This window comes from Limulus polyphemus, unplaced genomic scaffold, assembly GCF_000517525.1.
Source record: "Limulus polyphemus unplaced genomic scaffold, Limulus_polyphemus-2.1.2 Scaffold3575, whole genome shotgun sequence".
Taxonomy (NCBI): domain Eukaryota; kingdom Metazoa; phylum Arthropoda; class Merostomata; order Xiphosura; family Limulidae; genus Limulus; species Limulus polyphemus.
Window position 1 is genome coordinate 42,683 of NW_013669185.1, and position 26,284 is coordinate 68,966.

Genomic DNA, 26,284 nt, shown 5'->3' on the forward strand with positions numbered 1-26,284 from the left:
TGGACAAGAGAAATCACCTGGTGAATCAATCGGATGGGAGAGTACACCTAAATATATTTGTGTGACCAATCCTGGCTGAAGGCATTAGCTGCGAAAGCCTGTGAATGCGATATGGGTAACCACAAAAAAGGCAGCTTCGTATTGAGGCCCGTGGCAAAAGAATCCAATTTGGGAAAAAAACCCATCGATGGCAAAGATCCCATGCCCACTCTGTTGGATACATTTGGTCAGGATACAACAGACAATCCACGACGAGATTGAAATCATCCGGCATATGACATGTGATAAGGCAAATGTGATGTGTGTAAGACCAGTATAATAGGTCCAATGTCCGAAAATATACATCTCGGGAACAGGTGCTTCCTTGGTTGTTTTGTGCCACCAGCATAAAATTGTCTAAATGAACCATCACCAGACAATGATGGACAATAAGTAAGAAGTGATGCAATGCTAGACGTACTGCTAGAAGTTCGAGAATGTTGATATGCAATGGGCCAAAGCTTCCTGGTGATTGACCCATGCCCCCAATCTCTGAAGAGATGCATCACTGAAAAGATGTAGATCCAGACGTGGGGGACGAAGTGCCACACTTACCGACATATGGGCTTTGTCCAGCCACCAATGCAGATTGTCTTACAGGGAAGAAGGAAAAGAAATGGGGTGGAAAAAAGATCCAGAGCAAGGTTCCATTGTTCTTGAAGTGCCCACTGAAGGAATCTCATATGGGCATGACTGAGAGGGACCAGTGCAGTCATGGAGGACCACATTCCCAAAAGCAATAGAACCTCGTGAGCAGTAAGAGACTGAGTCGAGAAGGCATGGTGAATGAAAAGTTCCATCGAACAAAGACATAAAGGAGAAGACAAATCACAGCTATATACTGAATGGGTTGAAGGAATGACTTCTCCAATTTGATCAACCAGCCCACCCGAGCCTCCACAGAAAAGTTAGTGAGTATGAGTGGTAGACTCCTGCTTGGAATGAGCCAGTCATCCATGTAATAATGAAATTGCATCCCCAGAACATGGAGATGATGTGCAAAAGCTCAGACTATGTGATAAAATATATAAGGAGGCAAGTCTGAAGGAATGTGCCAAAAATAGGTAAGCTACCCCAAGATGGACAAACTGAAGGTAAGGTTGAGACCAATGTGCTATCAGGATGTAGAGGTAAGCATTGGAGACATCCATCTTCATCATCCACAACCCCCTGGAGAAAATGCCTATCTCATGGTGAGAAAAGACTACATGGTGAACTTGGGAAATACAATGGAGCAGTATTTCTTGTTTTTCTGGTTTTCTTGAAGACAAGAAAAAGACGAGAATAAAAAAAACCAAAAGGATGGTGAACTGGTTTGATCACCTGCTGGAAAAGCAATTCTTGAACCACTTCTGACAGATGCTGGTAGGTCAAGGGAACTCAAAGAGGAGGGAAGGAAATGGGGTATGGGTAAACAATAGGTGGGGAAACTAGATAAATTCTTCTGATAGAACCCATATTACCCATTGATTGTCTAAGAAGGGACACTAGCGAGGAAGAAATTAATAGTTGAGCTCCCACCAGACCCAAACCCACAAGGTAGTCATTGGTACTGTTGGCAATGGGATGAGAAGAAGTACCCTGATTAGCATGAACAGGTAAGGGTTGGGAGGATGAAGGACGGGAAAAGGGGAATAGGTGACATATGAGGCTCTGTCCAAGATAAATAGGCTACAAAGGTCACAAAGGTTGATTGATGGTGGACAGATGTCACCCAAGGATCGATAGTTTCTGGGTCTGTATCAAAGGTGTAGGACCTAAATCTCATAGAAATGTTCAGGGTAAATTCACCCGAGCCAAAATTATGTCCCGACCTATAAGGTCTCAACAACAAAGAAAACACATATGTAATGACAAAGCTGAAAAAGAAATGCATTCTGAAGTGGGGGAGAGTAAGGGTATCTGCAGACAACCCCTCAAGATTCCTGTGGAGAGCCTCTGATAGGTGATGTATGGAAAAAAGATAACATTACAGATTGGTTAGGGAAAGATGTAGGGAAGAATATTGGACATGGGTAAGACTAACATTAGATTCAGGAGCCACCCCCAATTAGGTAATAATAAACCTAACAAATGCTGATTGAAAAATGGATAGTCTGCACACTGGTAAGAAAGGGCAAACAGATCAGAAGTTTTGAGGGGTGCAGAATGCTGATCCCCTCATTTATTTGCAAGACAAATTGATCTGCATGTATGTGAATATCAGGGGAGAAAATGGTTGGGAAGCTTGTTCCTGTAACAAGGAAAAATGAGGAGAATAAGAAATAGGGGAAAGGGACAAAACATCACAAACCTGAGACACAAAATCAGTAAAGACCGAATTAGGCCTAGGTGATTCTTCAGACTGTAAATGGAAAGTAAGAGCAAACTTAGGAGGCAGGAAAAGAAGATCAAAGTCCTTGTCACTCTGAACAAGATCAGCCAATATGGGAAGAGCCTGGTTGATGCCAGTGGACAAAAGGTGACCTATGTAGTACTCTAAGCAGAGATATCCACTATTATATCTTCTGCACCTGAGGCCTGAGAAAAAACACTGGTTGTTGATGTCACCCCAAAGTGGTAACGTGAACTTTGGAATTAATAGCACAAGAGAATGTTCACAAAAGTCGAGTGCAGAAATAGTGACAAGAATGAACTGGTATAAAATAAAATAAAGTCAAAAGGAATCACTTTGTGTGAAAAAAAAAAATTGTTTGTCACAATGGGAGCACTAGTCACACAAAAGAGTATGTTTTAACTCAAATGCTGCCAGACAAGATGTGAAGGTTCGGTAGAGGAGTGCAGAGGGAGTCACATAAGTCACGTGAGCATATCATGCTACTATTGGTTAATAGATGATGCATGATGATTTACATGAGAGACATGTTGGAACAGTAATTCCAACAGGAGGGAGCGGAAGGCATGTGGCATAAGTTTAGAAAAGTTTACATATAGAGAGTAGCACTGAACGAGAATAGCTAATCTTGTTAGCGGAGGTAAGTACCATATGAGAAGAACCTTTTGCTAAATTGTTGTATAGATGGATGTAATGTAAGATTACTCAACTGGCCATTATTTCACATTATCTTAGCATTATGTGTAGTGGGTCTAGAGCATTAAGTCAGGCCACTCTTTATTGGAAAAATATGTGAGATACCATAATAATCAGGTAAAGTGAGAAAATATCTCAGATGTGTACCCCAAGGAAAATACAAGGTCCATCTGGCTGGCCAAATAGGAATGTCTAGATTTAGAATAAAGTCCTACTCAGTCCTACTTACCATCAAGGAATATATCCACTTAGTCTTTTACCAGTTGAGTTACACTGAACCATATCAACTTTTGCATAAGATCATATACTAATAGAATATGTAATGGGTTACCACAAATATGGATGTGGTGATGTAGTTTTTTCTCTTGTGAAGTATCACCTGGAAGAGACTATATATAAACATATACACCATGCAGAAGCAATGTTGTTGAAAACCTCGTCTACGTAGCAAGCAATAAGCAGGAAAAGAGGGGCTTATTACTTTCTGTACTTCCCTTCTCGGTACAGATTATGGGAAAAAGAAGTATTCTCTAAGGCATCACTAGTCATTTGATTTGTTTAATCACCTCTATTACATATACAACAGTAAAAAATTGTGATAAAGGGGGCGTAAAAGAAATAATAAAATAATTAATAGATATTCTACTAACCTTTGGAAAGGCTGGAGAAAGGTAATTCGAGGAAGACAAACCTACCATGAGATGTAAGTAATAAGACACAAACGTGTCAGAAGTCATCCATACTCCTGTCTGCCAAATTTCCTCCAAGAGATGTAAAGAGTGAGAGTAAGAGAAGCTGTGAGATGGTAAAACCAATGGGAAGTTATCTTATAAGGTCGACAAGCATACTCTCTCATGGAAGAACAAAAAAGCTGGTGGAGCTGATGAACCCAACCAGTCAAAATGGAAGGCAACAAGTGACAAAAAGAATTCCACAGCAAGAAAAGACAATGGCTGCTGCCACATATGGGAACAGTATGAGCAAGATAATGTTAAACTGCCTGAACAGGAGAGAGAAGATGGCAGGGAATGCAACATTTGCATATAGAAGAAATGGAAAGTAATAAGATTGGAGAAAATATCTGATCACCCTTTTGGGCAAACTGTCTTGCAGACAAAGGAGCAGTCCAATAATAAAGTTAACCTATCCCTGTGATAGTGTGTGGGAGGCATCTAAGGCAAAATTGTCAAAGTGACATCTCCCACAAGCAAGAAAAAGAAGAAAATATTTCTTTATAGAACAATGATACATGAAACAGGTGACAAAAGGTTCAAATGGGAAACATGTGGAGCCATGAGAATGAAACAAAGATTCCAGTCTGAAAGAGAGACCACATGAGAAGGGTGACTGATGAGAAAAACTTTGAAGAGATCCATAAGAATCAGAGAAAGAAAAGGAGAATGGCCAAGGAAGAGAGAGAAGGTTGTTGACAAAGCCACACTTAAGCCTATCTTAAAAGGCCAGGTAAAAAGAAAGATATTGCTCCAATCTGGCTTAGAGCATTTAATGTCAGAGAATCAGAGTCTGAGACTGATGAAAAAAGGGAGTTTGGTGAAGAGGGGAATTGCAAAGACATCAGCAAGGGTTGCTACAGTGGGAACAAACCCACTAAAACACCTGAGAATGAAAAGAACACTTTGTTGGAAGAATCTGATCCAAGCAAAATAGTTAAATCCACCACTATGCTCAAAGCCTGGGACATAAGAGGCTGAAAACTGAATGCAGTGGTTGTAAGTCTAAAAAAGAAAATCCAGAGCTAGAATGCAGAGGTCTCAAGATGAGACTGAAAATGATGGCAACAGTTTGAAGATGTTAATATGAAAGGAGTGCTCCCCTGAAAGCCATATGCCAGAAAGAGTGTAGGTGTTCAGAACTAATCTCCTCACAGAAAGAGAAGCATCAGTGAACAGATGTAGGTCTGACTGATGTGGGGGAAGAGTTATGCCAAGTGTCATGTGGTACCAACCAAGCCAAGATGTCAAAGAGAGGCGAAGAGATGGAAGGAAAGATATAAGAGACAACTGGAAATCTCTAGACATATTACATTCACCTGCTAGTTTCCAATAGGAGAAGAAGTACATAGGCATGTACAAAAGGAACAAGGGACTTGGGTGAAACCAGAGTTCCCAAAAGAAATAGAACCTTTCCTGCAATAAGAGGAGGAGGTATGAGAGTTTTGGTAATCAGATGCTCCATGCTTTGAAGACATAAAGGAGATTGCTGAGCCTGCCCTACAAATGAGTTAAAAAACTTCCATGTGAAGCAGATACTGAGTTGGGAGTCAAGACAGACTTGGAGAACTTGATCATCTGACCCAAAGGAGAAGGGAGTTTGCAGCTGTGGTTGATTCTTTAGACAGAGCAAGAAGTCAATTGTTCATTTAGTAGCAGAAGAGGAGAATCAACAAATCCATCCTCTATGCGAATACATTCATGTTATGACTGAAAATGTCATAGCTTACCCAAAGGGAATTCCCATAATTGAATAATCTGATTGTCATGGAGAAATAAAGAAAATGACAGATGGACAGACAAATTGAGATGTGAAGAAAATCATCCAAAATATCAGCTTTGCTCATCCACATCCCTAAATAGAGCACCCACTGATAAATATCTTAACACCACAGCTAGTGTTAGACGAATCATAGAAAACTGTGATCTAATCAGGATGACTACACACTCCGTTCTGGAACCCCACATTTCCAGGAGCGGGTTTAAAGTTGAAAGTTTAAATATGCATCCACCTGGCAGTGGTAGGCTAAAGAATGTTCTTCCAACATGAGAAACCGACAGATTAAAGGAAGGTGCTGGAAAAAGCGAATCTAAATTCTCTCCGGAATGTCCAGGATCACCCGCAAGTGCAACATTAGAGCCCCCTAGAGAAACACCACTGGACCAAACACGTCTCCATCTCACTAAGAATAAGGTCATAGATAGCCTCAACTGAGAGTGACTCCAACCTCACACTGTTGAATACTAGATATCAGAGGTGGGATAAAAGAGACTGATCTGCCTCTGTGTCAGAAACAGTCATCTGAGGATTCATGCCATATATCATATTGCCAAATGAAAAAACAAATTTTTGATTTTTATGAAAATGAAATAGGTAACACAAAGAATGCTCAAAGTATCTCCAATGGTCATAGTACAGAGAAACCCATTAGTGAACATTTTGTTGAGAGAAAGTGATGATATCTGTATGAGGTGCTTATATACAGTTACAGTATAGTGGGTACATTGACATAGGTGGAGAGTGTCACGAGACATATATTTTGCCAAGGGCAATTAGGTGAGGAATAAAAGACTGGAGCAAGTGAGAAAAAAATTAGACCTATACTTAGATGGGCAAAGGAAAAGAAACCCCAGCAGTCGAGTAATAACTATAGTATGTGAGAGAAGATAAGTATGTTTTGGAAATACTTTTCTTTATCTTATAGTTTCATATTTCATTTGCATAACCTCAAGAACCTCCAAAATGAAATTGAGGTAAATGTTTATATATTTTTTTCCATTTTTTTACCATATGACTAACTCTAGTTATCGTCATCAACATATAATGCAAAGAATAATCAAATTAGGAAATTGAAAAAAAAAAATACATACCTTTTCATTTTTTGTAAAATATCTTCAAAGATTTTCCTTTTGTTAAATTCATAATATCAAGTCTTTTTCACATACAGTAATTTTTAATGTTCTATTTTCTTTTCTTGCCATTTACCACTTATTATTCATGATGACATAAGTCAATGGTGCCCTCAAGGCATATTACAGTTTCTTTGGGAGACATGCAAAACTTTCATTCAGTGCATAATATCATAAGCCTTGAAAACAGATGCAAATTATGATGTATATTTAAAAAATGTTTATACCCTTTAATTATGCATTTTAAAACATAACTAATACATAATTAACTAAAATGCAATAGTAAAATTTAAGTGCAATTTAAACTGTATCTCTAACTATAACATATTTAAGTATGAAATAACCGCAAGTGCTTTAGTCGATCAAGCAGCCAACAACACTACACTCAGTTACATGTATTCTGTGACAATTGCACGTCAATTTCAAAATAACCCTAGTTAGATTATACAGTAAAATTATCTCTTTCTAATGATTATACAAATGTGTGTAACATCTACATATAGGCTATAAAGCTCAAGCAAATCTGCTGAAGGTGATTGTGGCACCTCTCAGAGGTTAAAAAAAAAATCAATTGTTTTAACTGTATTCATTCAGAGAACTTTGAAATGTATGAGTCAAAAAGTTATGTAAGCGTCTTATTGTCTACCTAACTAACATTTTATTGCTAGTGGTACAGAGAGCCATAGTAGAGAATTTTCATAGCTCATTGGTTATGTGACAATTTATTTTGAAATAAAGGAGTTAAAACTTAGGATCAAAACATACATTATAATATTCATGACATTCGTGTACACTGATAGTAAGGGTGTTTAATTAAATTTTAAGTGTAACACTGACTTGCATAGAAAAGCGTGTAAAAGGGTACCCATTGTGGAAGGGTTAATGTCATTGATCATCAAAGTGCTCACAGCAACCATTAACATATTGGATGGATCCCATTGAGAAATTTCAAAACCTTGGGAGATGTCAGAAAAATGGAAACATGAATGTGTACTCCAGATGTTCCACACAACCAATATTTTTTTTTAAAAAATTGGTCTTCTTTGTTGATAGTGCAAAGAGCTATGCTGGTCCAATGATAACAGTAAAGAGAACTTAATGAAACCTATATAATTTTGAAACTTGTATTCCATCATCTGAATACTATTACTGAGTTTGACAGTACTAGTTTCCAGTGGTAAAAACCAGTATACAGTAAAAAGAAATGAAATTTAAGATAATTGGATATTAAAATCAGGTGGAGATGTTTAAAATGTGGCAACAGCTGTTTTATATATGTAATGATTGAGCAGATTTGTCATGAAAGCAACTTATGTACACGTGACTTGTACAAAAGACATAAGATCCTTCTTGAATATGTTGCATACTCTTGCCAGGAAGACATAAATGGCTTTTGCTACTGATCTTTGTCAATAAAAAAAATTCAACAAGAAAGATTACACTATGAACGATAACAAAATTTTTAAAATAATAAACCCAAAATGTTATCAAAGACTAAAAAAACCATGTCTTAACAAAGCAGTGTTGAGAAGAGAATAAACCTTTGTTCAAATACTAGTGCTCATGAGTATTACTGCATATGGAAGATGTATTACTTCTTACTGGTGGAGGGCTATAGTCTAATGATGATTACATCATAGGTTGACAATACACACAGGACAGGAGCTTTATTCAAGTCATGTGACATTTTCTCTCTCAATGACCAACCCAAACGATGAATCATAATATTGAATGAAAATCTTATTGAGCATTGACTTGTGGGAAAGCTATTTTTATACACCTTTGTATATGAACCATAATGGACAAATTAACTCTCTTGCCACGGGGTTGGTCGAATTGATTAGATTCATAACCATTTTGTATTTTTTTATAGTTTCCATAATATAACTTTGATAAAATATGTGTATCTTCACAAAAGCTGGCCGACTTTGAGTAAACATTACAGGTATTGTGTACACAAAAAATCTGATTTTTGAATGAAGTATTTTTATTAAAGAATTGTCCATGAATATATAGTCTATTTTTGGCTAGTTCTAGTGCAAATTGATTTTCACATCAAGATTATAAATACTTTTCTTTGTCGCCAAAATCTCAAATTTCATTTCTGTAATCTCTAAAACACACTAAATAAATTTCAAAAAACTTTTTCAGTAAAACTTTTTTGTTTGTTATTTTCTCTACCCTAACTCTGTACAAGGTTGGTCAAATTGATCGACCTCATAACTACCAAAAAAAAATCTAAATAACCTTTTTTCTTTCTAGAATGACTTCAAATTGTAACATGAAACTACATTTATTTATCCTAAATATCTTTAAACTCATAAAAGTGTACACCTGTTTGTATTTAAATTTTATTGTCATTTCAAGTTTGTCTAACTGATATTCATGCCATATAAATTAAGTTGTAAGTCACTTGGTGAACGTGCAGCTCATGTTAGATTATTGAATTACATAATGGACGAGCTACTCACAAGCTACTTATTATTTTTTATTTCACTTCTTCTGACCTAAAAAGTTTCCAATTTTTACATTTTAGCTACTTTTATAATAATAAATAGATATATAAAAAAACAATAAATAAAGTACTTACCTGAGTTTTCTTTGCATTTGCTGTTAGCTGTTGATGACACTTAACCTGGAATTCAGTTGGATGGCAAATGCAATATGGCAAAATGGAGTATCCCACTGGGAAAACAGCCAGCCAAACACTTGAGTGTTGAGGGACCACTCAGTGGGGAGAATCTTGTCGGAGGATCATAAATGAACCTTTACCAAATTCAGGGCACTCAGTATATGATATGCCAACAAGCAAATTTGATGGCTGTGGACCCAAAACAGGAGGTCCAACGTATGGAAACAAAGGGACCTCAACCGAGCACACCTTACCAGGTGAAGGCCAAAACAACTACTGAGTTGTCAGAGTGGAACACAACCAACAGGTTCCAGAGAAACAGACAAAATGGAACCAAAACCCCACAAACAGCAAGCACTTCCAAGAGATTCATATGAAGAGATGACTCGTATATATACCAACATCTTGAAAACTCCTGCATGTCCAGATATGCAACCCAACCTGAAAGAAAAGCATCCATGAAAAAGTGCACCCTCAAATGAGGAGAAGAACGAGGTACACAAACTGTGGAGTTGTCTCTGTCCAACCACCAGGTGAAATCCACATAAAGGGAAGGAGAGAGATAGACAGGGGTTTCCAAGGGATCCCAAATGAGGTTCCACTGATCTAGTAAAGCTCACTGAAGAGGTCCCATGTGGGCTCAACCAAAGGGAATTTGGGCCTCCAAAGAAGCCCACATCCCCAGAAGAGATAGAACTTCTCATGCAACTGGAGAAAGAGAGTAAATCAGTCAAAACCAGAAGCTCCATAGATTTCAAACAAAGGGGAAAAAGGTGGGCTCAGCTGAGACAGGAATTTAAAAATACACTGCAATGAATAAGGTATTGAGTATGGGAGACAAATGACTTCTCCACCATGACCAGCCAACCTACCCATACAACTTCTTGAATAAAGTGAAGTGAAGAGGTAGCATGCAAAAGAATTAGAAGCAGCCAGTAATCCATATAATGGTGGAAATAAAGGCCTCTGGAATGTAAAAAACAGTCAAATGCCTTAACAACCCTACAAAAATGTAGGGATCTAAAGTTAACCCAAATGGAATAGACCAGAAATGGTATATACAACTATGATGGAAAAAGAAGAAAAACCTGGATACTGGGGATATGGGAATGTGGAAGTAAGCATCCAAGATATCTAAACTTCATCATCCAAAGATCAGCAATGAAAGCACATTGAAGAGATAGGTAGAACTCCATAGTGAATCTAGAACGATCTAGGAAGCAGTTCAAGGTAGAGAGATCAATGACAGGGTGCCAGTCCCTGGTTTTCCTGGGGACTATGAACAAACAGGAATAGAAATTTCACTGAAAAGAATTTCCCTACTCTATAGTACTCAAGTGAAGAAGATCCAGAACTACCTCGGAAAGATGCTGGCTAGAAATGGGATCCCAAGAAGTGGGAAAGGATATAGGATGAGAGGAGGAGGGGAGCAGAAACAAAGAATGAATCCTTCGTAAAACCTGCAGAACTCGAGGCTCAGTGGTGAAGAACTATCAAACAGTGGGAAAGTGCAAAACCCTGGTCCCCACCTGACCTGTACCCACCACACAGTCAATAGGATCGCTAAGGCTGCTGAAGCCGTCAATGAACAAACTGACAGTGAACCTCAGAGACCCATGGAGCACGCACTGTTAAAGGAGAGAAAGGTGGGGGGATGAGACATGGGAACAGGTGCAGAATGAAGTAGATATATATGAGAAGCCAATAAGAAAAGGGAGGTGTGCAAACATGCAGAGTCCACTCTGGTCTCCAATGAGTCAGGAAGACCCCCAAAGCCATCTTGCCTTAAAAAGGGAGCCATGTGCAAGTCCCGTAAGGAGGTTGGAGATAAACGTACACAGAATAAAAGGGTGTATGACCCAAAATATACCAACAACAGAGGAGCCAAGTGAGTATGGAAAAAATGGAAGAGGAAAATTGTGCAAACATGAAAAATAAACATGGCATGAACCACCACTGAAAACCTCTCAGGGGAACAATTAAGTTGGGCTAAGCTGTATAGAGGGAAGCAATTGTGCTAGGAGTTGTATCGCAATCCTGTTGGTAGAGGGTCTGTCACATGCTCATTTGCATGCTATTGCACAGCTGCCTCACGTTAAAGTACATGAAGGTAGGTGGGAGTATAAGGGGTAGAGGCAAGTAAAAATGTGTACATATATAGAGGGCAGTACAAGTGGTGAAAAGCTATTCTGTGAAGGGTGGTAAGATATTGTATCAGAAAAAGTAATTTAACTAAATTTTGAACTCAACTCACTAAAACCTCATGATATGCGCAGAAAAACATGCCCGTGGCAAGAGGGTTAAGAGGAATGTGAAAAAGAACCTGCAGTACCTGTTTTTTATAGTAACTAATAATAAAGAGGTTGAGTACTTCATATAAAAATTATTTTAGAACCTCAACATGTTGTTACAGCGCATCAAGTCATGCCCTATCTGAACACTATCTATCTCAACAATAACCCTGCATCTTAATTCCCATTTTTAAAAGACTCCAGCATAAGAATGCCATGTTCAACATATACCCTTCCTCACTGCATACTTTCTATTAACCATCTGGTTTCCCAGTGTCTGATTTAAAAGTCCAATTACACAGAAAATGATAAGTGCTAGATCTAGCAACTTGACCAATATGGCTTTGTATGGAATAGCACAAATACCTCTTTCATTCTCCAGATACTTTGCTTTAAGGCATGTGACAGTTGAATAAATATGTCATGAAACAAACTTGCATGTATACGTTGCTTTTCCAGACTGTTCCTTCTTGATTATATTGTGTAGTGTTGCCTTGGTCACATGGATAGCTTTCTGCCACTGACCTTTGTGTCTATGGATTTTCACCTTCTAAAAGGTGCTGCACTTTGTTTACCACATCTGGGCTATGACTTGCTGAGGGTCTGGATGGTCCTGGTGCCCCAAGTTGATTAATATTCCTTTGTTTTTCAATGATCTGAACACATAATTATAACTGTATATGAACATTTTGTGATGGAAAGGGCTCTTATATATCCTTTCCAAAAGCGACCAATTTTTGGTGGAATAACACTACCAACAAAACACCAAACATTGTCAAAATGTAGTTCTGATACATAACATTCTACCATAACTTTATATTTGTTGTGGTTGTCACATGATTTGTTGATTTGCATATCCAAAACTGTTTTAATATAACATATTCAAGACTTTTTATTACTTTTAAGTAAGTTTTTGCAATTCAGATAAAAAGCAAGCCAGAAAAAAAAGATTACTAATATAAGCACTAAATATGAGCTATAACTTTTTATCATTATTTTATTATATGCACATTTTTATAACTTAACAGTTTGAGCACTTGGTTGTATGCTTAAAAAAAATTGTAAATTTAGTATATTTGTAATTTAAAAAACAGAATTTCAAAAATTACTGACAGTGATAAAAATAATATAGCTTTACCATTTTATTCAAAGCTTAATATTAAATTTTACATATCAGAAGATGTATCACTGACACCTAGAATGCATGTGTTTCCTATAAATAATACAGACCTTGATTTCTGTGGATGTAAATCTTCAGAATAAGAACAACAGCTAATAATTATTTGTACACATATTGTGATTTACGTATCACACGCAGAAGTAACTTGTGGAAGAAATAAAAGTACTTCACTTTTCAAACTACTCTGCCACCTAATATCTATACAAAACAAATTCTCTTCAAATAGAATCTAGAGAGAGTTTGCATAGAGACATGTCAGTAACGAATCTTAGAGACAATGAATCTTGGAATGCTTTGACCATCCAGTTGATATTGAAAAGTTTTAATAGAAAAAACAATGTCTTACCTTGTAGAGCTCTTCCTAAGCCTTGTCCTGTCTTCCACCCATGTTTCTGCAGTAGTCGGTACCCCAGATTATCCTAATGCAAAGAGGTGGAAACCCAAACAAAACCCCAGAGTAGAAACAGTCTTCTAAGCAGATTATTTAACACTATATTTCACCACCCCCCCATCAAGTTGTAGTTTACAGGTTCAAAAATATGCTACTCCGTAGCAAGATTTGTTGTATTTCTGGTAAAAATAAATTATTTTGATCTTTAAAGTACATGTACATCAACCTTTACCTTAAACTAACAAACATGATTGATAACCATCTGTGCACCAAAACTTTCAATGCAACAAGAGTTGTGTATGTGTCTTTTAACTACCGAAAAAGAATAATATCTCCATTCCTGACACCTTTTTCAAATTCAGTTTCTCATAAAGCATCTGCCTAAGTGTTCACACATAAATGACCAAACACTTATGCCAAAAACATAAACTACAAATATTTTGTACTCATAAGTTAGATTTAACCAAGAAAAATGCGAAGTACTTGTTTTTAAACAAAAGCATCATTTTACATATACATTTTTCTTAAATATAAAACTAAAGCCATCATAACACCTCTGACACTAAAATGATGCTAATGCGATCAATCAATTTTAGTATTTTTAAAGTAAGCTATTTGTTTTTCTTGTAATTTAGCTTTGAAATTTTTATTGAAGAACAAATTCTCAAAATGCTGTCAATTTGCCACTACAAACAAATTAAAAGAGAATAACATGATGTAAATTCTGGACAATTCAATCATGTAAGGTTAATTAGAAAGATAATTTTTTTATCTTTTTTCCACATTCTGTTTAATTGCAAATATAACACACAAATATATTTGCAATTAAACAGGAAGTGGAAAGAGGGCTAAAAATATGAAAATATAAGTTGAAATTCCTACCATAGACTCAACTTGCAAAAGTTTTAAAAAAATCAAATGATTCATTTCTTGACTAACAAATTTAACACTAGCACCATAGTGTTCAGAATTATATGGGAAACCTTAGGAAAGTTAACAAATGTATCTAGTACTTGTATACAGTGTTTTTGATACAAGAAACACACACTCCAAATGGTCAGCATCTCTACTTGTGCATATTAGCAAAACAATTTCAACTTGCTTCTATGAAAAAACACACACACTAAAGCTGCTGCATATATGACCATAGAAGAGTAAAAATGATATGAAGAAAAAAACAGATTAGAGTATAATTCAACAGTGTAGTATTTTTGCGTGTCAATATTTATGATAGGTATTGTTTATACAAGTTTTACACTGCCAGTTAAAAGAGAGAAAAATAATGGACCTACAATGGTACAACTTTTTTTTTTACAAAAGAAAAGCAAGGTAAAATGATGAAACTTCAAAAAAGTAATCAATCATTTGATGTGAGCTTGTTGAGAAGTACAGATTGTTTTGAGATTACTTGTTTCAAGCCATGGTCAATAACTCTTGTGACTAATTAAGGAATAATTAAGTTTTTTTAATTATTAAAATTTCTGTTGGGTTTTGGTTTAATAAAAACAGACAGTAAGAAATATGTATTTCTTAAAAAATTACAGCCAATTGTACGATAATTATTTAAAGTTTTACAAAGTGTGAAGAAAGGGAAAATCACAATTTTATTTTTGAGTAGTGTAGACTTAAAGTGAACAAAAGAAACCTATGGTACAATGTAGAGTTTTGTTTTTGTTTAATAAAAATATTTATTGATACATAACCGTGATCAATTCATTTTTTATAAGATTAACAAATACGGTACAACAAAATTTTTAAAGTTTGCGTTTCTAGCTAATTTTCATATATATATAGCTAAGTAGTGTGGAACTGAGTGTGTTGTTTATGTGAATGAAGTTTGAGATTTATTATTTTAGATAAAGAATTCAAGTGTATTCTAATATCATTTGTGTCAGGATGACCATTGATAGGGATACCACAAATGTAATAATACCAACAATACTAAATCAAATATTATCTGAAACTTAATTTGTGCTTCTAATAAATTAAGCCTTTCATACTCCTATAATAATTTATAAAAGCACTTTTTTTTAATGCTTTAGTATTTTCACGTAAAGTCACATAAAGGGCTATAAACATATAGTAAACTAATTTTGAACTGATAGACTAAGAGAATGCTGCTAAACAAAAGAGTACTGCTAACTTTCAGGCTACTCTTGCCTAAGCAAATAATGGGATTTGACTGCTAGTGTTATAGTGCAGACTGAGCTTTTGCAAACAGTGAAAACCAAAGTCAAATTAAATATATGCTAGTGTATTATTTTAAACTTTTCCATTTTAATGTAATTTTGTCTTCTTTGCATTTTGATGTAGTAGTGTGATTCCTTCAAAACTGTCATGTGTGTTAGTAATGTATAAATGAACTAGAAAACTACTTGACAAAAAATGTGAAGTATATTTATTTATCTAAATTTACACAATTTCAAGTTATGTTTTTTATAACGAATAGGTCAACACACAAAAAGTAATTACTAATCATTCATCTTTAATTTTTCTGACTATCTTAACACATTATATGTGGTTTTCATCATTTCTCTTTTCACTAACTATACATTGGACAGTTTAACCACAAAAATCTCAAATCTAAAAACAATGCATCCAAAATTATAGTTATGTTAATCAATGGCATCAAATTCTCTTTTTACAGTAAGTACTCTAGCTATAATAAACTTATCAATTAAATACATAGGACAGATATTAGGTAAGTTCCATTTTCCCAACAAGTGGGAACATACTTTGAAAGTTTAAAGCAAAAAACAAATTAATAAACAAAAAAAGATAACCAAAAATGTGTAGTCAGGTTAAAAAAAAAAAATATAGTAGAAATAAACAGAAAATGCTTCATGGTACCTAGATATACTGAAAGAGTACAAATCTTAATTTTCAATAATTAAATTTTTCAAATAAAATTTACATTCTCTTGATTAATTATGCATATGCAGGCAGGTACATCAGCTTATAGCACAATATTAACTCTTTACTTTTTTATTATGCTATAGAAACCAAATAAAATAACAAATGCTTCATATATACTAATGTAGATTCTTAACATAAGATGTTTGGCATTCATGAAAGGATGAAAGGAGTCAAACTACTTAATTACAATCCACTTTTTAAACTTTTCATTGAATGTCAAATATTTGATGCACTATACAGTGCATGTTGAGATGTTAAAAATTTAAATCCTTGCCATGTCTTTACAAGGTACATAAGGATAGTGCTTTCAAACTCAGGTTCCAATGGCACAAGCAGATGAGAATGGTGACAAATTCTCGCCTGGATGGAATGTCAGTCCATCACAAGTTAACTTCCAGCTAACAGCTAGATACCCGTCAGACTGGAACAAGTGGGGTAAAGTGTCTTGCTCAAGGACACAACAGCATGATGCAAGTTAGCCTCAAATTTACAACCACCTGACTACAAGTCCAAATAGCAAAGCCACTGAGCCATGCTGCCACACACACAAAGCATGTAGTACAGCTTAATACCACTGTAAGACACCAACTACAAGCCTAATTGTATATTAATACACAACTGATAAAGATTCCTTTCAGTCAATTAGAATCATTACCTGTATGATTTCCTAAGCTAGGCTTAAACTAGGCCAGGCCTACCTCTGAAATAGGTTGAGACATGGATGACTGTTCCAGTTCAAGTAATCCATCATCATAACTATCTATGTTCTTGCCCTGTAGAAAATAATTTTCAAGTAATTAAAGAAAAGTTCAATAATTTTACTTATTCCTATAAATAAATTAAAAAACTTAAGTTAGCTCTTTGAGATTATAAACCTTATAGACTTTAACACTAAATGCACAGGATCAGTCCACTAGACCAAGCCTGGAGAATTAATACTTACTATAAATTCTATAATTACAAATTTACTAAATGTATCTTCACGAAATTGGTAAGCTTTTAATAAATGTTACAAGTATGTTGTACATAAAAAATCAGAATTTTTAATAAAATATTTCTACTAAAGATTTGACTCTGAATTTACCTTTCATTAAGATAAAAACTTTTTACATCTTACAGTTTTATATTTCATTTAAAGAACCTATAAAACCTCTTAAATTAATACAAAAAATGTTCAGTAAAATTGTGTTTTACCTATTATTTTCTCTACCCTTATATTATAAGATTCAGTTGATTTGGCCAACCTTTTAATCACCACAAGAAATACTAAATTAATTAAATCCTTTCAAGAATGACTAAAGACTGTAACACAAAAAACAATTATTTATCTTAACACCCTCAAACTCGCAACAGTTTACAACTGTTTTCTTTTAATTTTACTTTTTCTTTGAATCATGTCTAACTACTAAGCCTGTATAACAAAATGAAAAATCACCCGGTGAGTGAATAGCACAAGTTTTGGTAAACAAAAATATTGTATTATGTAACTCATGTGCGTACCTTGCTGGGAAATGTTTTTTATCTAATTTTCTTTTTAACTTATTTTTTTTATATAACCTAACATGTTTCTAATTTTTTATTCTAGTTATTTTTGTAACAATAAGTAAAAAATATACATACAAAACAAGGAATTTAATACTTACATGTGGGTCTTGTACTTTTTGGCACTTGTGTAAAAAGTTAAACCTAATTTTTAATATGGTTGTTGTTAATATTTGTTTCAAATCATAACATAAACAAAGTATAATTTAAAAGCTGTCATAAAAGAAGCCAGCATTATGTGTAATTTGGTAAATTAAACACTTCTATTTCTGTTAGTTATGAGAAATGTAATAGTAAACATCAGAGAAAATTATTCACATTTCTTGAAAGACAGTACATGATAGTAGGGTGAGGTATATGGGTTTGATTTTCTGGTTTATATACTTGTAAACCAAGACAACTGTAAGCTATAAGATTAGATTATGTCTCAGCAATAACGATACTATAGTTTTGTAATTGATATTAAAATTCAGAAGCTGAAATACTGATGGAAATAATATTCAAGTGGGCAATTTGGAGCAAACATGGGTTACATGATATATAGAAGTGAAGATTGAGAATTTATTTAAATATTTCCTGCAAAATATAAAGCAATGATTCATCCTGCCATTTGACTGTTTATGTGACACTGTAATATAACACTGTTGATTGCAAAAACACTTGTGCAGTACCATCACCAGAACTTTCATACACAGTTTATCAAAATACCAGCTTCAAGAGCACAGTTGTAGAGGATTTATCGGCTTGTTTATAGTACAGTGATTATAATGAGAATTGTTTAAAGTAATAAAAGTGTGAGAAAATGTTTAAATATATGGCTTTGTACAAAGTCCAAGTTGATCTAATAAACTGGGCAGGTGTTTGGATGTTAGTTATCCTCCTGGGGTGGTCAGAAATTAGCGATAAAAGTGTACAAAGTAAGTGCATATGAGCACATAAAATTTTAAAACTATTTATTCATAAATTCTTAATTTCTAGTTATTTTTTTAAAATTTGACACAATAAATAAAAAATCTATTGAAAAACAATAATTTCTACAACTTACAATATTATGAAATTGATTTGTACTTGCACGTTGTATTTGCTATACCTCAAACTTTGTTTATTCCCTCAAGTCGTGGGGGGAAGGCAAATAAGTATTTTGTAATTTGAAAGATGTATTTCAGAAAATAAAAAATTATCATATTAATGTACTGGTACATATAAAGCTACTGTAATTTAACTGGCTTTGTAACAGAGCTATATGTGGATTAAAAAGCAACCCCATTTTTATTCAAAGCTACAACTTACTCAATAGATTTCACCATCTCCTGTCAAATTACAAGTTTCTCCTTCAAGCCAATTATAAATGACTGACAGATTTCCGTAGCTTGGAATGTGCTCTTTCTATTGGTTATAACATTTATTAAGAGCAGGGTCTGGGAGAGAAATCCCTGGCCCTGGTACTTACCCCCCTCCAATCATATATATTATTTTTTTCCTGTTGCAAGACTCACCAAAATGCAGCATCAGCAAATAAATACTAATTTTTGAGAAAGAAAGGAGGACGAGGAGTTTTCGGTATCGTATGTGCGGAAAATATCTGCTTGAGCCCAGGCATCCCAAGGGCACTTTCTCCTGTGATTTGCACTAGGTGCACCCTCCTCTGCTGAGTCCTGTTTAGTTCTTTCAGCAAGGGCTCAGTCCCTGGAACTGATGTCATAACCATTTTGTGCTTTTTATAGTTTTCATGATTTAACTTTTAAGTTAATAAGTATATCTTCACTAAATTTTGCAGATTATCAGTAAACATTACAAGATATCAGATTTTTTTATTGAGTTTTAAGATTTTTTAAGTAATGTTTTTCACATGCCTTTTTTCTTTTTGCATGTTGACTATCCAAAATGCTTAGTAATTTTGATTTTAAGATCAAAAATACTTTCATGAAACAGAAAATTTTCAAATTTCACATGCAAAATCTTTATAAAGTCCAGATAATTATCAAACATTTTTTAAGAAAACTTTACATTTTATATGTTATTTTCATAATCAAATCTCTGTACATGTTCGGTAGGTTTGATCCATCTTGTAACCACCATAAAAAAATTAGGAAATAAATATAAATTATGCTTTTTTCATTCTAGAATGACTACAAATTATAACATGAAAACAGAAATGTTTAGTTTAAATAGCATAAATGTCATAACATTATACATTTATATATATTTATTATTTTTATTATATTGACCTTCTAGCTGTGCTAGCTAACATTACAGAAGTTGCAATGGTGCGGCACACATGCTACCATGTCTAAGAATATAAAACTGGCCTCTACAAAGTTATAATTTTCTTACACTGAAAATGTATTTCTGATTGGTAATTACAAGATTAGCTATACTCGTTTGGTGCTGCCCTCTATATGCAAACTTTCCTATACTCATGGAATTACTATATTCCAACATGTGTCTCATGCAAATCATCATGCATCATTTCTTAACCAATAGTAGCATAATATGCTCACATGATGCATGTGACTCTCTTTACACTCCTCTACCAAACATTCACTTTGAAGTTTGGCAGAAGGTGTGAGCACTTGAGAAGTGTGAGGGAGGTAAGTACCTGTTGGAAATACATTTTCAGTATAGGAAAATTATAACTGCTGATACATTACTTACTTCTGCTCATGAGGTTAGCTAGAATCCCACACTGAGAATGAGGAGGGACTGATGCAAGGAAAGAAATAAAGTACCCCCAAAAGCATCTGAAGGATACCCTTGACAATGAGAGATATGGATCTGAAGATCAGAAGAGTGGAACTGTACCACTTCTGAGCCAGGTATACTTTTGCCCATGTGTAGATTGTGTAATGCACAAGAGCAGAAATAGTGAGGTGTAGAGTGGCTAGGGCATGGCGGACCATACTCGGTAAGTTAGCTACATTCAATAACTCCTCGCAGGGTACCAACATTCATGCGAGGGTAGGATGAAGATCATACATCTTCTACTCAAACCCAAGAATCGGGGATTAAGACCTGCACCAATTTCTGTGTATGCCACAAAAATCATCACCAATCTACTGAATCGGGAATTGGCACACGGTATTGAAAGGATGTCAATTTTAAGGAATCAGCTCCTCCAACCATGGCACAGGCTGGCACCATCCAAAGGCAGTAACATCCTCATAAGAAGAGGAGGAGGGATAGTAAAGGATAGCACCAGAACAACCCCACATACTACTGCTATGATCAAAGACAGAGCAATTAGGGTAGGAAGATGGATAATCCATACTTGTGTGAGGACTTATGTTGATTGTTTCACTCTAATCCAAAACCCCTATGCTGGGAACCAACTTCCATGGAAAGGTAGGATGAGGTTTCCCAATCAAATGGGTGAACTGCAACTATGACAGCTCAACTCCAGTGTTTATGTAAAGTTTATCAGGAGGCCACATCATCTAGTAAGGTGACAGCTCAACTCCCTTGGTTGTGTAAATAGTATCAGGAGGCCATGTCAACCCAGAAGGTGATGGCTCAGCTCTAGCAGTTGTGTAAAATTGGTGTCAGGAGGCCATGTAATCCAGTAAAGAGATGACTCAACTCCAGTATTGTTGTATAACTGTGATTAGGAGGCCACATCAAAGAGCAAGGTGACAGTTCAACTCCTTTGGAGGCCACATAGCATCTATCCCAACAGAAGACCACTGCCATATTCTCAACTGAATGTTCTAATTCTTTTTCTCGTGGAAGGTGCCTCCATGGTCAACCACCCCAGCGACTTGAAACTGGATGTGATAAGACTCCCATTCTACACTCAAGGAAAGGAGGGTGACAATGTGGTGGAGAGCTCGGAGTAATGTCATCGCCGGAGAAAATACAATGGGTAACCACGAAACCTTATTTTGAAAAGCAGACCATACTGAGTTATTCACTCAAGGTATGGCAGGGATGGTCAGCAAATCCCTCCTGCTTTACCCATGTAGTTCATGGGTGGTAAGGTCTGGAATGGACATGTTTATGAAGTAAATTATTGCTTGATAAAGCGATCTTGTGGAACACCCTATCTCGACAATGAGTGTGTGAAGCCATGGATGAGAGAGTGTGAGTCAACATGACTAACAGTGCATATTTAGATTTAAAGAATCCCTGGTAAAGCACCACTCATCTCACCTTGAAAAATATAAAGAAAACCTACCAGTTAAAGTTGCACTGAAGTCTGCAGAATGGCCACAGGTGGTAGACAAAACCCAGTTGCACTGAAGTCTGCAGAATGGCCACAGGTGGTAGACAAAACCCAGTTGCAGAGGAAAGAATGATAAGATGAAGATAGTGGGAGATGAATGTACAGAGTGGTTAACATGCCAGACTGTAGAATCTCCTCCATCGGATGACAAAGACGAGAAGCAAGGGAAAAGGTGAGATTTCTAATCTGATGGGAGTACACATGGAGCAATGTACAGGAGAAAAAAGGCAAAGAAGAGTAGGCCAAATGAACCAAAAGGCAGACTCAATTAGTAAGTGTAGAAGGTGAAAGATCACAAAGGGAGGAGGATTGCAATGGGATAAAAAGTTGGTTGCGCATATCCCAAAAGGGAGCAGTACATACCACATAACAATGAAGGACCCTGACCAGACATAGAAGTATATCTAGATCCAGTCTAGGGTAAAGACGGATATAAAAGGAAGGGAAATGGGAGAAAAGGATGAACAACTCTCCAAAGCTGCCAAGGTCTCAGGGAGAATGAAACAATCAGGATAAATGAGAAGATAAAGGGTGATAAAGGGTACATGAAATGGCACACAAATTCGATCTTTGACGTCTACAGGCAAAGAGAAGGAGGAAATATGTTTTAAGGGACAGATGAAACAAGAAACACGAGGAAAATGGTTCAAACAGAGGTAAAGTAAGGGCATGGAGAACCACATTAATGTCCCAAATAGGAAGGGCTGTACATCTGGGAGGTTGATGTATCTGGAAAGAACGTATGAGCATGGTAAGAACAGAAGAAATAAAAATCTTACGGGATTGCGAAAAATGGAAGGTATGGGATAGGGCCATCTGATATCTGGAAAGTGAGGAGAACAAAGACCCATGGTCAAAAGGCCAGATGAGAAATTCTGTCACAGGAGCCACAGAAGGCTTGTCAGCAGGAAATCCCCTGTTTGCAGACCAACAGCAGAAGACTTTCCACTCATGCTGGTGTACTTCCATGGAAGATGTCATAAGAAACTAGCTAACAAGGAGATTACTCGACATGTGAAACCGGATTGTCTAACCAAGGACCAGAAAAAAGTCAGGCGTGGATATGCAGGATGGGAAGATTAGGATGTAGAATGTCAGATCGAGGTTGAAGAAGGGAGAGAGAAAGTGGAAGAGGAACAGGTGGTGATAGGAGCAGATGTTGTAACTGTGGAAACCAAGGTTGCACTGGCCAATATGGTGCAATCAGCAGGACTCGACAAGGAGTGGAGTGGACAAGAGAAATCATCCAATGAAGCAATCAGATTAGAGGATACACATAAAGGTATTTGTGTAGATGCAACAAAGCCTATGGATGCAGTAAAGGCAACCAAAAGAGGGGCAACTTGGTATTGAGGCTTGTAGCAAAAGCATCCAATTGGGGAGAACCCCACTGATGGCAAAAGTCCCTGAAAATGGGAGGATATAATGTCCACTCCATTGGACAGATCTGGTCTGGATGCAAAAGACAATCTGCAACCAGATTGAAAGCACCTGGCACATGACATGCGATAATACGAATGTAATGTGCACGGGCACAGTATAATAGATATAACATCCATAAACATAGATCTTTGTACAAGGTGTCCCCTTGGTGGTTGTTATGTGCCACCAATGTAGATTTGTCCAAATGAACCATCACCAAACAACGACAGGTGAGAAGAAGGAAGTGATGTAATGCCTGATATAATGCTAGAAGTTCAAGAATTTAGATATGAAATGGGCCAAGGCTTCCTAGTGATTGATCCAGGCCCCAATCCCTGAAGGGATGCATTGTGAAAATATGTAGATCCAGACATGGGGGAGAAAGTGGCATGCCCACCGACATATGAGCTTTATCCAGCCACCAATACAGATTGTCTCGCAGGGAAGGAGGAAGGGAAAGAGAATTCCGAGCAAGATTCCATCATTCAGGAAGTGCCAGCTGCATATGGGCATGATCGAGAGGGAACAGTGCAGTCATAGAAAACCATATCCACAAAACACAAAAATGACAGAACCTCATGAGCCGAGAGGGAACGGTGAACTAAAATTTCCACAGAACAAAGACGTAAAAGAGAAGGCAGAGCGAGACTGATATTGGTGTCAAAAAAGACTCCCAAATGGATAAGGTATGGAGTGGGTCAAAAGAATGACTTCTCCAATTTGATCAACCATCCCACCTAAGCTGCCAGAGAAAGGAGTTGGTGAGTATATTTGGCTGAATCCTGTTCGGTATGAGCCAGAATGAGCCAGTGATCCATGTAATAATGAAATCGCATCCCCAGAGCATAAAGATGACTAGTAAAAAGCTTGGACGATGTGACAAAAAACATACAGAGCTGAGGCAAGTCCAAAGGGGAGGGCCCAAAATTGGTAAACTACCCCTAGGTGGACAAACCGAAGATAAGGGATATGGAGGTAAGCATTGAAGATATCCATTTTTGTCATCCACAATCATGGGGAAAATGCTGATCTCAGAGTGAGAATAGACTCCACGGTGAACTTGAGGAGTGTGATGAAGCAGTTGAGACAAGATAAATCAATGACTGGCTGCCAATCCCCAGTTTTCATGGGAATAAAAACCCACAGAAAAATGGTGGACTGGTTCAACTGTCCACTGCAAAAGCAAATCTAGAACCTCCTCTGACAGATGCTGACAGGCCACAGGACCTTGAGCAGGATGAAATGAAATTGGCCAAGGAGAAACATGAGGTGGGGAAATAAACTGGATTACAAATCCATCTGATAGAACCCACATCAACAAGGAAGAAACTCCAACAGTCAAGCTCCCACCACATCCAAACCCACAAGGTATTCACCAGTACTGGTGGCAAAGGATGGTACGTCATTGAGGAAATCAACAAAAAAGTACCCCAATTAGAAGGGATGGGTAAGGTTTGGGAGGATGAAGGACAGGAAGTAGAAATAGGAGTCACCACCCAAGTAGGTAACAACTAATGATCCAAAAATGGATAGTCCACACAATGGTAAGAAAGGGCGACAAGTCCTTGGGAGGCATGGCATGCTGATCTCCTCATTTAATTATGAGACAAATTAATCAGTTTGTACCCAAAAATGGTTGAAAAGATGTCTCATGTAACAACGAAGGATGAGGTGAATAAGATTTAGGAGAAAGGGATAAAACATCCCAAACCTGAGACACGAAATCTGTGAAGACTGAATTAGGCCTAGGTGAATCCCCAAGGTGCAGTTGGGAAGGAATGGCAAACTTTGGAGGTGGGAAAGATGATAAAGATCCTCATCATTCTAAATAATTTCAGCTGACTTAGGAGGAGCCTGAGTGATGTCAGGGGACAATGGTTGACCCATATTGTGTTCACCTGAGGCCTGAAAAACACACTGGTCATTGGTGTGACCCCTAAAGTAGCAATGTGAACCTCAGAGTTCATAACCCAAGAAAATGTTCACAAATTGTTGAGTACAAAAATATAGCAACAAGAATGAGCTGGTATAAATTAAAATCAAAATTAAACTAAAAAAGGAACCATTTCGTGCTAGAAAAAAATTGTTTGTCACACGGAAAGCATACAAAAGAAGACGTCTGAACTCAAACGCTGCCAAACGAGAAGTGAAGGTTCAGTAGAAGAGTGTAAAGGGAATCACGTATCATGTGAGCATGTCATGCTACTATTGGTTAAGAGATGAAGCATAATGATTTCATTGAGATACATGTTGGAATATAGTAATTCCAATAAGGGGGACCACAAGTCTTGTGGCATGCATATAGAGGGCAGCACTGAATGAGAATAGTTAATCTGGTGACAGGAGGTAAGTACTGTATCAGAAGTGACCTGTCTTGGCTGTGTTTTAGTGGACTGGTATTTTGTAAAATACAGTCAATTTTAATCATAATATATTATATATTTATATACATTATTACCATTTATAACTAAGTTCTTCAACTTATTTTTCTTAAAACATAGAATAGTAAATAAAGAAGAATAGTAAAGAATTATCTCTTCTAGTTACGAACTTTGTACTCGTTTACTGCTTGGTGGTTACAAGGTCAGTCGAATTGACCGATCTTGTTTTGAGATAGGGTAAAGAAAATAACATAAAAACCATAAGGATTTAGTGAAAAAAAAAGTGTGAAATGCATTTAGGAGGTTTTATTGATTACACAAAGGAAACTTGAGATTTTTGAGATAGCAAAAAGTATTTTTAATTTTAACATGAAAATTACTTTGCACACAGATTATTCAAAACAAATACTCAATATATTCATGGACAAAACTTTATTTTATTTTTTTTATAAGTACTTCACTAAGAAATATGACTTTTTGTATGTGGAAGACTTGTAATATTAACTGAAAGACTGCCAAATTTCATGAAGATATACCCAATATATATATAGTTATAAGTATTAAATTTATGTCAATATTACACGAGTACAGAAGCTCAC

The 26,284-nt window shown here is 36.2% G+C and overlaps 1 protein-coding gene across 1 annotated transcript in view; it reads right to left on the reverse strand.

Moving 5' to 3' along the window:
• Positions 1-26,284, reverse strand: part of LOC106469621 (G patch domain-containing protein 8-like) — a gene marked incomplete at its 3' end in the record, with an annotated part of 66,157 nt that overhangs the window by 28,821 nt on the left and 11,052 nt on the right. The window contains exons 2-3 of the mRNA XM_013930122.1: positions 16,820-16,894; positions 13,161-13,233 (exon numbers count right to left, since the gene is read on the reverse strand). Coding sequence (XP_013785576.1) covers positions 13,161-13,233; positions 16,820-16,894 — 148 coding nt within the window. The remainder of the gene's footprint in view (positions 1-13,160; positions 13,234-16,819; positions 16,895-26,284) is intronic.